This window comes from Ranitomeya imitator, chromosome 1 (assembly GCF_032444005.1).
Source record: "Ranitomeya imitator isolate aRanImi1 chromosome 1, aRanImi1.pri, whole genome shotgun sequence".
Lineage (NCBI taxonomy): Eukaryota > Metazoa > Chordata > Amphibia > Anura > Dendrobatidae > Ranitomeya > Ranitomeya imitator.
The window spans coordinates 1,173,868,895-1,173,881,827 of record NC_091282.1 but is presented as its reverse complement, the minus strand read 5'-3'; the positions used below and the strand labels follow the sequence as shown (position 1 = coordinate 1,173,881,827).

Below are 12,933 nucleotides of genomic sequence, written 5' to 3'. Positions count from 1 at the left end.
ATCAGCAGACTCCCGTCTCCTCTCTCGCCTCACTCCTGACAACCTGTCACCAGATCAAAAGTTGCCAGTCTTTGCTCTTTATTCACACTGCTCCCCTGATTGTATTTATTTATTCTTAAATGAGAGATGGGTCTTTTGTAGTTAGTACTAATATTTATGGTTTTTATGATGGGAGGATGGTAACAGGATCCTCTGGGGCGTATCTTTAGGCTGCTCTGTATTACCATCCTGTAAGACCACATTAATTAGCAAAGAAATAATAAAGGCAATAATAAAAAAAAAAGATCTGTTAAATCGTATAGGAGATTTAAAGAAAAAAAAAGTAATACTCAGGAGCACTAAGAAGAAAATAAAAGAAAAAAGTGCCCGCAGTTGCCCTCTTTAAAGGAGTACTCCAATAATATAAGAAAGTATTCATATCAACATAAAATTACAAAGGCTCATATCCATATTGTGACTATCAATTGTCACTTTATGTGCTGTGACGAAGATACAGCACCCGAGTGCTCCCCTCCTCTTAATACACTACGTCACTAATGGGGCTGGGGAAGTGTGGACGTGACTTGCTTCTGGCTCCCTATAAAAGCTGCCTCCGTTCCCCACAGTCACATCCAGGGGGATGCTGATTGTACAAGCAAATCCCCTGATGTCAATGTGTGCCTGTTTGTAAGACTGACGTCTGCAGACAAGCTATGAACCGTTAAACAGGGAGCTTTATGACAAAGTATTAATGTATTTTATTAAATAGAAATATCATAAAATAACATACGAATAACAAGACAAAGGACAGGATGACAAAACGCCATAAACCCCGAAGACACGTGACCAAATAACCAGCAATAGTGCAAGTATGTAAAGGTTGTAGTTTCTGCCAGCTCCCTTTTAGCACTATCAGATTTGGATTTTAGGTGACTAAACAAGAAAGCAACCGGGTGACTCTAGTAGTTTTGTAGGAGATGATTACCGTATATACTCGAGTATAAGCCGACCCGAGTATAAGCCGACCCCCCTAATTTTGCCACAAAAAACTGGGAAAACTTATTGACTCGAGTAGAAGCCTAGGGTAGGAAATGCAGCAGCTACCGGTGAATTTAAAAAATAAAATGTTCCATACCGTTGATTATTGCCCCATAGATGCTCCATATAAAGCTGTGCCATATTGTTATGGACCTGGTGGTTAGGAGCACCCGGAACGACCTGATGTTTAAACTAACACAGAACAAGCTCTGGGAAGTGGGAGCTCTGCTGACCGCAACCCCTAATCCTATCACACACACTAGAAATAGCCGTGGAGCGTACCTAACTCTACCTAGACGCCTCTTCACAGCCTAAGAGCTAACTAGCCCTAGAGATAGAAAATAAAGCCTACCTTGCCTCAGAGAAATTCCCCAAAGGAAAAGGCAGCCCCCCACATATATTGACTGTGAGTTAAGATGAAAGTCATAAACACAGGAATGAAACAAGTTTCAGCAAAGGGAGGCCAGACTTACTAAACAGACTGAGGATAGAAAAGGTATATTTGCAGTCAGCACAAAAAACTACAAAAAGACCACGCAGAGTGTGCAAAAAGACCTCCGCACCGACTCACGGTGCGGAGGTGCCACTCTGCATCCCAGAGCTTCCAGCTAGCAAGGCAAAATCATGATAGCAAGCTGGACAAGAAAACAATGAACAAATAATTAACTAGCAGGGACTTAGCTTCTGCTGGAGTAGACAGGTCACCAGAAAGATCCAAGAGCGAACTGAACCAGTACAAGAACATTGACAGCTGGCATGGAGTAACGATCTGAGTGGAGTTAAATAGAGCAGCCAGCCAAAGAATAAACTAAGTCACCTGTGGAAGGAACCTCAGAAGCAGCAGCTCCACTCACAGCCACCAGAGGGAGTCCATGGACAGAACTCGCCGAAGTACCATTCATGACCACAGGAGGGAGTTCGATAACAGAATTCACAACACCATATGTAATGCTCCATACCGTTCATTATGGCCCCATAGATGCTCCATATAAAGCTGTGCCATATATAATGCTCTGCACCGTTCATGGCCCCATAGATGCTCCATATAAAGCTGTGCCATATATAATGCTCTGCACCGTTCATTATTGCCCCATAGATGCTCCATATAAAGCTGTGCCATATATAATGCTCTGCACTGTTCATTATGGCCCCATAGATGCTCCATATAAAGCTGTGCCATATATAATGCTCTGCACCGTTCATTATGGCCCCATAGATGCTCCATATAAAGCTGTGCCATATATAATGCTCCATACCGTTCATTATGGCCCCATAGATGCTCCATATAAAGCTGTGCCATATTTAATGCTCTGCACCCTTCATTATGGCCCCATAGATGCTCCATATAAAGCTGTGCCATATATAATGCTCCATACCGTTCATTGTTGCCCCTTAGATGCTCCATATAAAGCTGTGCCATATATAATGCTGCTGCTGCAATAAAAAAAAAAAAATCGCATACTCGCCTCTCTTGCTCAGGACGCCGGCGCTTTCAATATTTACCTGCTCCTCATGCGGCTCCGGCTCCAGCACTGACGCTCAGCAGAGGGCGCGCACTGACTACGTCACCGCGCCCTCTGACCTGAGCATCACTGCCAGAGGATGCTGGAGACAGAGCCGCACCGGAGCGAGGAGCAGGTAAATATCGCGCAGCGCTCCCCTCCCCGTATACTTACCTGCTCCTGTCGCGGTCCCTGCAGTCCCGGCTTCTTCCACCGCTTCATCTTCTTCCTGTATTGAGCGGTCACATGGTACCGCTCATTACAGAAATGAATATGCAGCTCCACCTCTGAGGTGGAGCCGCATATTCATTTCTGTAATGAGCGGTACCTTGTGACCGCTCAATAAAGGAAGAAGATGCAGCGGTGGAAGAAGCAGGGACTGCAGGGACCACGCCGGAGCAGATAAGTATAACTAGACAGCCCCCGCTCCCCCTCCCCTGCCGACCCCCGGGTATGACTCGAGTATAAGCCGAGAGGGGGACTTTCAGCCCCAAAAAAGGCTGAAAATCTCGGCTTATACTCAAGTATATACGGTTCTTGATATTCTGGCGGCTTTTGCAATCTGGTTTTCAATCGTACTTGGATGGTGTACCTGGTTCAAAAAGGTCTTTGAGTCCACCAAGGAGCTAATCTCTATCCATAGGTTTGAAACATATCTGATTGTATCTAATGGCATGGCTGTAGACAATAGTCTGTATTTTTGTATGAAAACTGACTCATTTAAGGTATATTGGATGGCCCACTGGCTTCTGGTACAGGGATGTCTGTTTCTTTTTTTCTGCAGCTTAATGATGGTATCCAAAAAGTTAATTTCAGTACAGGAGTAGTTGAATGTTAAGTTGATGGGATGAAACTGATTAAAGAGTTCATGGAACATCATTAGCTCACTCACTCCAGATTATTAAAATATCGTCAATTTAATGTTAGTAGGCCAGAAGCCTGATGGGACATGAGGACAAAGTCACTTTCGCGCTTGGCGATTAAAGGATTTGCGTACTGAGGAGCCATTTTATTTCCCATTGCTGTACCAGTCTCCTGTAGATATACAGTGTGGAAAAAAAATAATTATTTGGTACACTGCTGATTTTATAAGTTTTCTCATTACAAAGAATGGAGAGGTCTGTAATTTTTGATTGTCTCCCACAGTTGGTGTACCTACAATCTATAAATAAAAAACACAAAAAAATCACATTGTATGATTTTTAAATAATCAAATACTTATTTAAAGCAATAAAATGCAATTTAATCACCAATCAGCAAGAATTCTGGCTCACACAGACCTGTTAGTTTTTCTTTAAGTCGTCCTCCTGCTCTGCCCTAACTATTAATTGCATCTGTTTGATCTCGTTACCTGTATAAATGACACCTGTCTACACACTCAATCAATATCTATCACACTCCAACCTCCACCATGGCCAAGACCAAGGAGCTGTCTAAGGACACCAGGGACAAAATTGTAGACCTGCACAAGGCTGAGATGTGCTACAGAACAATGGGCAGGCAGCATGATGAGAAGACAACTGTTGGCACAATTATTAGAGAATGGAAGAAACACAAGATGACTGTCAATCTTCCTCTGTCTGGGGCTTCATGCTTGATGTCTCCTCGTGGGGTAAGGATAATTCTGAGAAAGGTCAGGAATCGGCCCAGAACTACACGGAAGGACCTGGTCAAAGAAATGAAGAGAGCTGGGACCACAGTCTCAAACATTAACCTTAGTAACACATTATGCCGCCGTGAATTAAAATCTTGCACAAAAGGTTCCATTGCTCACACCAGAACATGTCCAGGCTAGGTGTTCTTTTTGGCCAACTGGTTGACTCTAGTGATGAGTTCTATCCTGGCCATGTTTCACTTTTATGCATCCCGCTTTTTTTCTCTCTTCATTTTATTCTAAGCTTGGGAAAAAAAAGTGCCTTATTTTTTCCCTTTGCTGATTCTTCTTTGAATATATCTTACTTCTTTAATAGAACAAGACTTACATCACTGTTATGTTTTATTACTCGCTAGTGATGAGCGAATATACTCGTTACTCGAGATTTCTCGTTCATGCTCGGGTGTCCTCCGAGTATTTTTTAGTGCTCGGAGATTTAGTTTTTCTTGTCGCAGCTGAATGATTTACATCTGTTAGCCAGCATAAGTACATGTGGGGGTTGCCTGGTTGCTAGGGAATCCCCACATGTACTTATGCTGGCTAACAGATGAAAATCATTCAGCTGCGGCAACAAAAACTAAATCTCCGAGCACTAGACAATACTCGGAGGACACCCAAGCATGAACGAGAAATCTCGGGTAACGAGTATATTCGCTCATCACTATTACTCGCCTTATTGTCTATAACTATAATCCCCTTCCCATAAATTGTTAAAAAATACCCCCAAATGAAAAGAATATTGTTGAAAAAAGTGCCTTTTGGAAACAAGACACCTATCATGTTATTGGCTTGTATGGTACAAACAACAAAACCATCTGAATCCTGTTCTAACATAAGAAATTTGGATCATTTTTTTAACTCCCTATTTTATTGGTAAATCTACCCCAACTGAAAACTTCCGTTGTCCAGGATGCAAAAATATGTTGTGAACAGAGCCGTACACCCTTTATAGGTGTAATAACGGCCATACTAGTTGACGATAGTCTTTACCAAAGCCAGATACAGTGGCCGCTTCAAGGACGACCCAGATATAGGACGAGCATTGTGGGTTGAAAACCTTGTAACTTCGGACAATTTTCTTGTTTTTTTCTTTTTTTTTTTTTTTTAAGCGCCTGTCACTCTTCAGTAAAGTCCCACATCTATTGATGCAAACATAGTAACATAGTAACATAGTTAGTAAGGCCGAAAAAAGACATTTGTCCATCCAGTTCATCCTATATTCCATCATAATAAATACCCAGATCTACGTCCTTCTACAGAACCTAATAATTGTATGATACAATATTGTTCTGTTCCAGGAAGACATCCAGGCCTCTCTTGAACCCCTCGACTGAGTTCGCCATCACCACCTCCTCAGGCAAGCAATTCCAGATTCTCACTGCCCTAACAGTAAAGAATCCTCTTCTATGTTGGTGGAAAAACCTTCTCTCCTCCAGACGCAAAGAATGCCCCCTTGTGCCCGTCACCTTCCTTGGTATAAACAGATCCTCAGCGAGATATTTGTATTGTCCCCTTATATACTTATGCATAGTTATTAGATCGCCCCTCAGTCGTCTTTTTTCTAGACTAAATAATCCTAATTTCGCTAATCTATCTGGGTATTGTAGTTCTCCCATCCCCTTTATTAATTTTGTTGCCCTCCTTTGTACTCTCTCTAGTTCCATTATATCCTTCCTGAGCACCGGTGCCCAAAACTGGACACAGTACTCCATGTGCGGTCTAACTAGGGATTTGTACAGAGGCAGTATAATGCTCTCATCATGTGTATCCAGACCTCTTTTAATGCACCCCATGATCCTGTTTGCCTTGGCAGCTGCTGCCTGGCACTGGCTGCTCCAGGTAAGTTTATCATTAACTAGGATCCCCAAGTCCTTCTCCCTGTCAGATTTACCCAGTGGTTTCCCGTTCAGTGTGTAATGGTGATATTGATTCCCTCTTCCCATGTGTATAACCTTACATTTATCATTGTTAAACCTCATCTGCCACCTTTCAGCCCAAGTTTCCAACTTATCCAGATCCATCTGTAGCAGAATACTATCTTCTCTTGTATTAACTGCTTTACATAGTTTTGTATCATCTGCAAATATCGATATTTTACTGTGTAAACCTTCTACCAGATCATTAATGAATATGTTGAAGAGAACAGGTCCCAATACCGACCCCTGCGGTACCCCACTGGTCACAGCGACCCAGTTAGAGACTATACCATTTATAACCACCCTCTGCTTTCTATCACTAAGCCAGTTACTAACCCATTTACACACATTTTCCCCCAGACCAAGCATTCTCATTTTGTGTACCAACCTCTTGTGCGGCACGGTATCAAACGCTTTGGAAAAATCGAGATATACCACGTCCAATGACTCACCGTGGTCCAGCCTATAGCTTACCTCTTCATAAAAACTGATTAGATTGGTTTGACAGGAGCGATTTCTCATAAACCCATGCTGATATGGAGTTAAACAGTTATTCTCATTGAGATAATCCAGAATAACATCCCTCAGAAACCCTTCAAATATTTTACCAACAATAGAGGTTAGACTTACTGGCCTATAATTTCCAGGTTCACTTTTAGAGCCCTTTTTGAATATTGGCACCACATTTGCTATGCGCCAGTCCTGCGGAACAGACCCTGTCGCTATAGAGTCACTAAAAATAAGAAATAATGGTTTATCTATTACATTACTTAGTTCTCTTAGTACTCGTGGGTGTATGCCATCCGGACCCGGAGATTTATCTATTTTAATCTTATTTAGCCGATTTCGCACCTCTTCTTGAGTTAGATTGGTGACCCTTAATATAGGGTTTTCATTGTTTCTTGGGATTTCACCTAGCATTTCATTTTCCACCGTGAATACCGTGGAGAAGAAGGTGTTTAATATGTTAGCTTTTTCCTCGTCATCTACAACCATTCTTTCCTCACTATTTTTTAAGGGGCCTACATTTTCAGTTTTTATTCTTTTACTATTGATATAGTTGAAGAACAGTTTGGGATTAGTTTTACTCTCCTTAGCAATGTGCTTCTCTGTTTCCTTTTTGGCAGCTTTAATTAGTTTTTTAGATAAAGTATTTTTCTCCCTATAGTTTTTTAGAGCTTCAATGGTGCCATCCTGCTTTAGTAGTGCAAATGCTTTCTTTTTACTGTTAATTGCCTGTCTTACTTCTTTGTTTAGCCACATTGGGTTTTTCCTATTTCTAGTCCTTTTATTCCCACAAGGTATAAACCGCTTACACTGCCTATTTAGGATGTTCTTAAACATTTCCCATTTATTATCTGTATTCTTATTTCTGAGGATATTGTCCCAGTCTACCAGATTAAGGGCATCTCTAAGCTGGTCAAACTTTGCCTTCCTAAAGTTCAATGTTTTTGTGACTCCCTGACAAGTCCCCCTAGTGAAAGACAGGTGAAACTGCACAATATTGTGGTCGCTATTTCCTAAATGCCCAACCACCTGCAGATTTGTTATTCTGTCAGGTCTATTAGATAGTATTAGGTCTAAAAGTGCTGCTCCTCTGGTTGGATTCTGCACCAATTGTGAAAGATAATTTTTCTTGGTTATTAGCAGAAACCTGTTGCCTTTATGGGTTTCACAGGTTTCTGTTTCCCAGTTAATATCCGGGTAGTTAAAGTTAAAGTCCCCCATAACCAGGACCTCATTATGGGTTGCAGCTTCATCTATCTGCTTTAGAAGTAGACTTTCCATGGTTTCTGTTATATTTGGGGGTTTGTAACAGACCCCAATGAGAATTTTGTTACCATTTTTCCCTCCATGAATTTCAACCCATATGGACTCGACATCCTCATTCCCTTCGCTAATATCCTCCCTTAAAGTGGACTTTAGACAAGACTTTACATAGAGACAAACCCCTCCTCCTCTCCGATTTTTACGATCGTTTCTAAACAGACTGTAACCCTGTAAGTTAACTGCCCAGTCATAGCTTTCATCTAACCATGTCTCGGTTATTCCCACTATGTCAAAGTTACCTGTAGATATTTCTGCTTCTAGTTCTTCCATCTTGTTTGTCAGGCTTCTGGCGTTTGCGAGCATGCAGTTTAGAGGATTTTGTTTTGTTCCAATCTCCTCACTGTGGATTGTTTTAGAAATGTTCTTACCTCCCTTCTGAGTATGTTTTCCTGGGTCGTCTTTGTTCGAGTCTAATGTTTTTCTTCCCGTCCCCTCTTCTTCTAGTTTAACGCCCGCCTGATGAGTGTAGCGAGTCTTCTGGCGAATGTGTGTTTCCCAGGTTTGTTGAGGTGTAGTCCGTCTCTGGCGAGGAGTCCATCATACCAGTAATTCATGTATACTGATTAATGTGGATCAGCTGGAGTTGTGGTGTAGCGACAATGGCAGAATAGTTATGACTTACATTGCAGACCTACAAATCTTTTACACATATGTACTTTGTGTAAACCTCTGCCATTTTGTTGCCCTCTTAGGTAATCAGAATGATGACAACGATGAGGTGTTCGATGAGCAAAAGTCTGTGAAAAGCAAAGCTGGCAAAAGTGGTAAGTGTTAATCATAGCTCCCGAATTCTTGAGAAAGCGTCTTCCAAGTGTGCAGGCCACTTCCTAATGTTACTCTTACCTCCTACAGGTCGTAAAAAAGCGGTTTCTGCAAGTACAAGGAAAAAGAGCAGTAGATCTGCGGATCCTGGAACTGAGGGGTATGTTGTACTGAGGTCTCATCCTCAGTCTTGTTTAGGGATTTCTTTTCCTCAAATGCTTTTTTTGATTTCATTACTTGTGGTGTTATTGAAGTTTACGAAAGATTAGAATAATAACCTGTATTGTATGTATTTTGTGAACTTGGTCTGCTTGTATATTTAAATTCCATGGGGAGCATTGCAGTTTCCCTACATAGCTCTTATCCACAGGAAAAAACTTGTCTTCATTTAAAGATTTTTTTTTTCCTTCTTCTCATCCTGAGTCACCTCTGAAAAATCTATCTTCATATATTTCTTGACCCAGTTATGAGATTTTGGGATTCAGACTTCCCTATCTCGACCTTGTTTTTCTGGGGATCTCTATTTTCATATATTTCTTGACCCAGTTATGAGATTTTGGGATTCAGACTTCCCTATCTCGACCTTGTTTTTCTGGGGATCTAGAGAGGTTGCAGTCCTAGAATATGACCTCACTGGAGAATAATGGCTTCCGGGCTCACGTTTTAGGCTATGTGCACATGATGCGGATTTAATACGGATCCGCAGCGTTTTTTTCTGTGCAGAAACGCTGCAGATCCGCAAAGTGATTTACAGTACAATGTAAATCAATAGGGAAAAAAAATGCTGTGCCAATGGTGCTGAATATTCCACATGAAAAACGCTGCGGATCAAAAGAAGTAGCATGTCACTTCTTTTGTGCTGATCTGCAGCGTTTCTGCACCCTTCCATTATAGAAATCCGCAGTGGTGAAAAACGCATCAAATCCGCATAAAAAAGCATCAAACCTGCAACTGTGTTTTTTGCCAGGAGATGCGGATTTTGTGCAGAAAATTCTGCACCCCAGATCTAAGATCTTTTACTGTTAGGGTATGTGTGCATGCTGAGGACTGATGTTAATATTCTGGGAAGGAGCCAATAGCTGTAAAGGTTCCCAGGCTATTCAATATCAGCTCACAGCTGTATATTTGGCCTTTAGTGGCTAGTTTACAAGGGGACCCCAGAAAACACTTGACATAGGGTCCCCCTATAAAATCTAATCAGCAAAGGCTAGGCAGACTGCTACAGGTGATGGTAATAGCCCAGGAAGGGGCCTTGGATATTGGCCCTCTCCCAGACTAAAAACATTAGCTCTCGGCCGCCCCAGAAAAGGTGCATCTAGAAGATGTGCCAAATCTGGGGCTTAGTCTCGCTTTTCCCACTTGCCCTGTAGCTGTGGCAAGTGGGGTAGTGGGGGGTTGATATCACCTTTGTATTGTCAGGTGACATCCAGCCCACAGGTTAGTAATGAATAGCCGTCTATAAGATGCCCCCATTACTAACCCCAAAGTGATATTATAAAAACACACACACCCAGAATAAAGTCATTTATTTGAAACTAGATGATAGCCTGATTCTAACGCATCGGGTATTCTAGAATATGTATGTAGTTTATTTATGAAGATTTTAGAATAATACACTGAGTACACAGGATTTGGCTGGCCGCGACCAATTAGCGAAGCGTGATTCAACTCCTGCGCCAATTCGCAGCCGGACTGTGCCTGTCGCTGATTGTTCGCGGCCGGCCACGTAGTATATAGCAGAGCCACGTAGTATATAGCAGAGCCACGTAGTATAGAGCAGAGCCACGTAGTATAGAGCAGAGCCACGTAGTATAGAGCAGAGCCACGTAGTATAGAGCACAGCCCACATAGCATATAACAGCCCATGCATGTAGTGTATAGCACAGGCCACACAGTGTATTGCCCAGCCCGCGCAGTATATTGCCCAGCCCTGACTGCGGGGAGGAAGGAGCGGCCATGTTGCCGCCGGACTGTGCCTGTCGCTGATTGGTTGTGAGCGTTTTGCCACGACTAGTGTTGAGCATTCCGATACCGCAAGTATCGGGTATCGGCCGATACTTGCGGTATCGGAATTCCGATACCGAGTTCCGATACTTTTGTGGTATCGGGTATCGGATCCATATTAATGTGTAAAATAAAGAATTAAAATAAAAAATATTGATATGCTCACCTCTCCGGAGGCCCCTGGACATCACCGCTGGTAACCGGCAGCCTTCTTTGCTTAAAATGAGCGCGTTTAGGGCCTTCCATGACGTCACGGCTTCTGATTGGTCGCGTGCCGCTCATGTGACCGCCACGCGAACAATCACAAGCCGCGACGTCATTCTCAGGCCCTAAACTCCTCATTCTAGGAATTTAGGACCTGAGAATGACGTCACGGCTTGTGATTGGTCGCGTGGCGGTCACATGAGCGGCACGCGACCAATCAGAAGCCGTGACGTCATGGAAGGCCCTAAACGCGCTCATTTTAAGCAAAGAAGGCTGCCGTTTACCAGCGGTGATGTCCAGGGGCCACCGGAGAGGTAAGTATATCAATATTTTTTAATTTAATTTTTTATTTTACACATTAATATGGATCCCAGGGCCTAAAGGAGAGTTTCCTCTCCTTCAGACCCTGGGAACCATCAGGATACCTTCCGATACTTGGTGTCCCATTGACTTGTATTGGTATCGGATATCGGTATCGGCGATATCCGATACTTTTCGGGTATCGGCCGATACTATCCGATACCGATACTTTCAAGTATCGGACGGTATCGCTCAACACTAGCCACGACCAATCAGTGACTTGGATTTCCATGACAGACAGAGGCCGGGACCAATGAATATCCGTGACAGACAGACAGCTAGACGGAAGTGACCCGTAGACAATTATATAGTAGATAATGACAGATTAAAAAAAAATAAACCAGAAAGCTCTCACGCAGCAGTGGTGCCGTAAGGGAGATCATCGGAGCCGATTGGCTGATGAACTCCGGTGAACTCACTCACGTCAGCTCACCGTGTGGACATAGCCTTTATCTGCGTCTTTTTTTTTTTTTCCCCCTCAACACAACACTTTTTTTTATGACCCTGTTGACTATTTGCAACCAAACTTTTGATTATTCTGTTATGACACACCAATATCTTAGCAAACTCCGTGCTGCATCCCTCTGCAAGACTTGTAACAGTTTTTCACTTTTCAGAGTCGGGTAAATCTTTTTTGGTCCATTTTGCTTGAGGAAAACAAGCTGCCTATTAATTCTGCGCACCTTGCTAAAGGGTGTTTGATCCTTAGCCTCATCCAATAAACATTCAAGTTTATAGGGCGCAAAGTTGTAAAAAATCTGCATAGACTTGTGCACACAGCATAAATAATGGTGGACCTGGCAGGACACGGTTGGCCTTGTCTTCTCTGTTCAGTGCCCCCACTACTTAAAAACGTTGTGGATGCTGGTAAGTGTCAGATATGTGGTGTTTTTTTTGTTTTTGTTTTTTTTTTTTTGCAACTATGCCTTTTGCAATTTTTTTTTAATGTAGAAGCCGCAATGAAACTCCCCCTATGTTTTTTTCCTGCTTTAATAATGCTGCCTATCTGATGGAACGTGCTACAATTCTTTTCATTTGAATTCAATGGGAGCCCTCTTATTTCTCCATATAAAGCGGAGCGTCGAGAGCCGCGTGCGTGAGATCTTCTGGCTTGTAACGGTGTTTAGTGCCTTGTATCTGTCATTCTCCCACAGGATCCTGATGTAACCTGTTTATATAAATGTTTTTCAGGGAGGATAAAGTGGCAGAGCCTGTTCCCGTTTCTACAAGGCCATCACGAAGAGCTAAAAGCATCGCTATGGAGAAAACCAAAATGAATCTCTGTAAGCTTCTCAACGAAGAGGCGGAATAATACGTGTAATATATCTGTAGACAAAGGGGAAAATTTGTATCCAGACACATATGTATTCACAATATAACTATTGCACCGCAATAAAGTAAAGTCTATTTGTTTTTATTATTATTAATTTTTTTTTTCTCACTTATTTGGCTTCAACCTAATTATAGTTAAGGGTTGAACTTTTCATCTTTTAACAATTCTCCATAGGCCTCCTTCACGGTTCCATGTTTCCAGTACGTGTGTTATCTGTGTTTTTCATGGATACTGCAGTGTGAGGAGCTGGCCACTTACTAAAGACTATTGGACGAATAGACGTAGAGCGGAGTGCACAGCTCTAAAGGATGCAGACTCTTTCAAGCAAGGAGTTGAATCGATATTATTTTA

The 12,933-nt window shown here is 42.3% G+C and overlaps 1 protein-coding gene across 1 annotated transcript in view; it reads left to right on the top strand.

Moving 5' to 3' along the window:
• The window catches only part of NCAPG (non-SMC condensin I complex subunit G), a 100,663-nt gene extending 87,997 nt beyond the window's left edge, over nucleotides 1-12,666 (top strand). Inside the window, exons 19-21 of the mRNA XM_069744692.1 lie at nucleotides 8,612-8,683; nucleotides 8,772-8,841; nucleotides 12,441-12,666. Coding sequence (XP_069600793.1) covers nucleotides 8,612-8,683; nucleotides 8,772-8,841; nucleotides 12,441-12,561 — 263 coding nt within the window. The 3' untranslated portion in view covers nucleotides 12,562-12,666. The remainder of the gene's footprint in view (nucleotides 1-8,611; nucleotides 8,684-8,771; nucleotides 8,842-12,440) is intronic.
• Nucleotides 12,667-12,933: the final 267 nt, after the last annotated feature.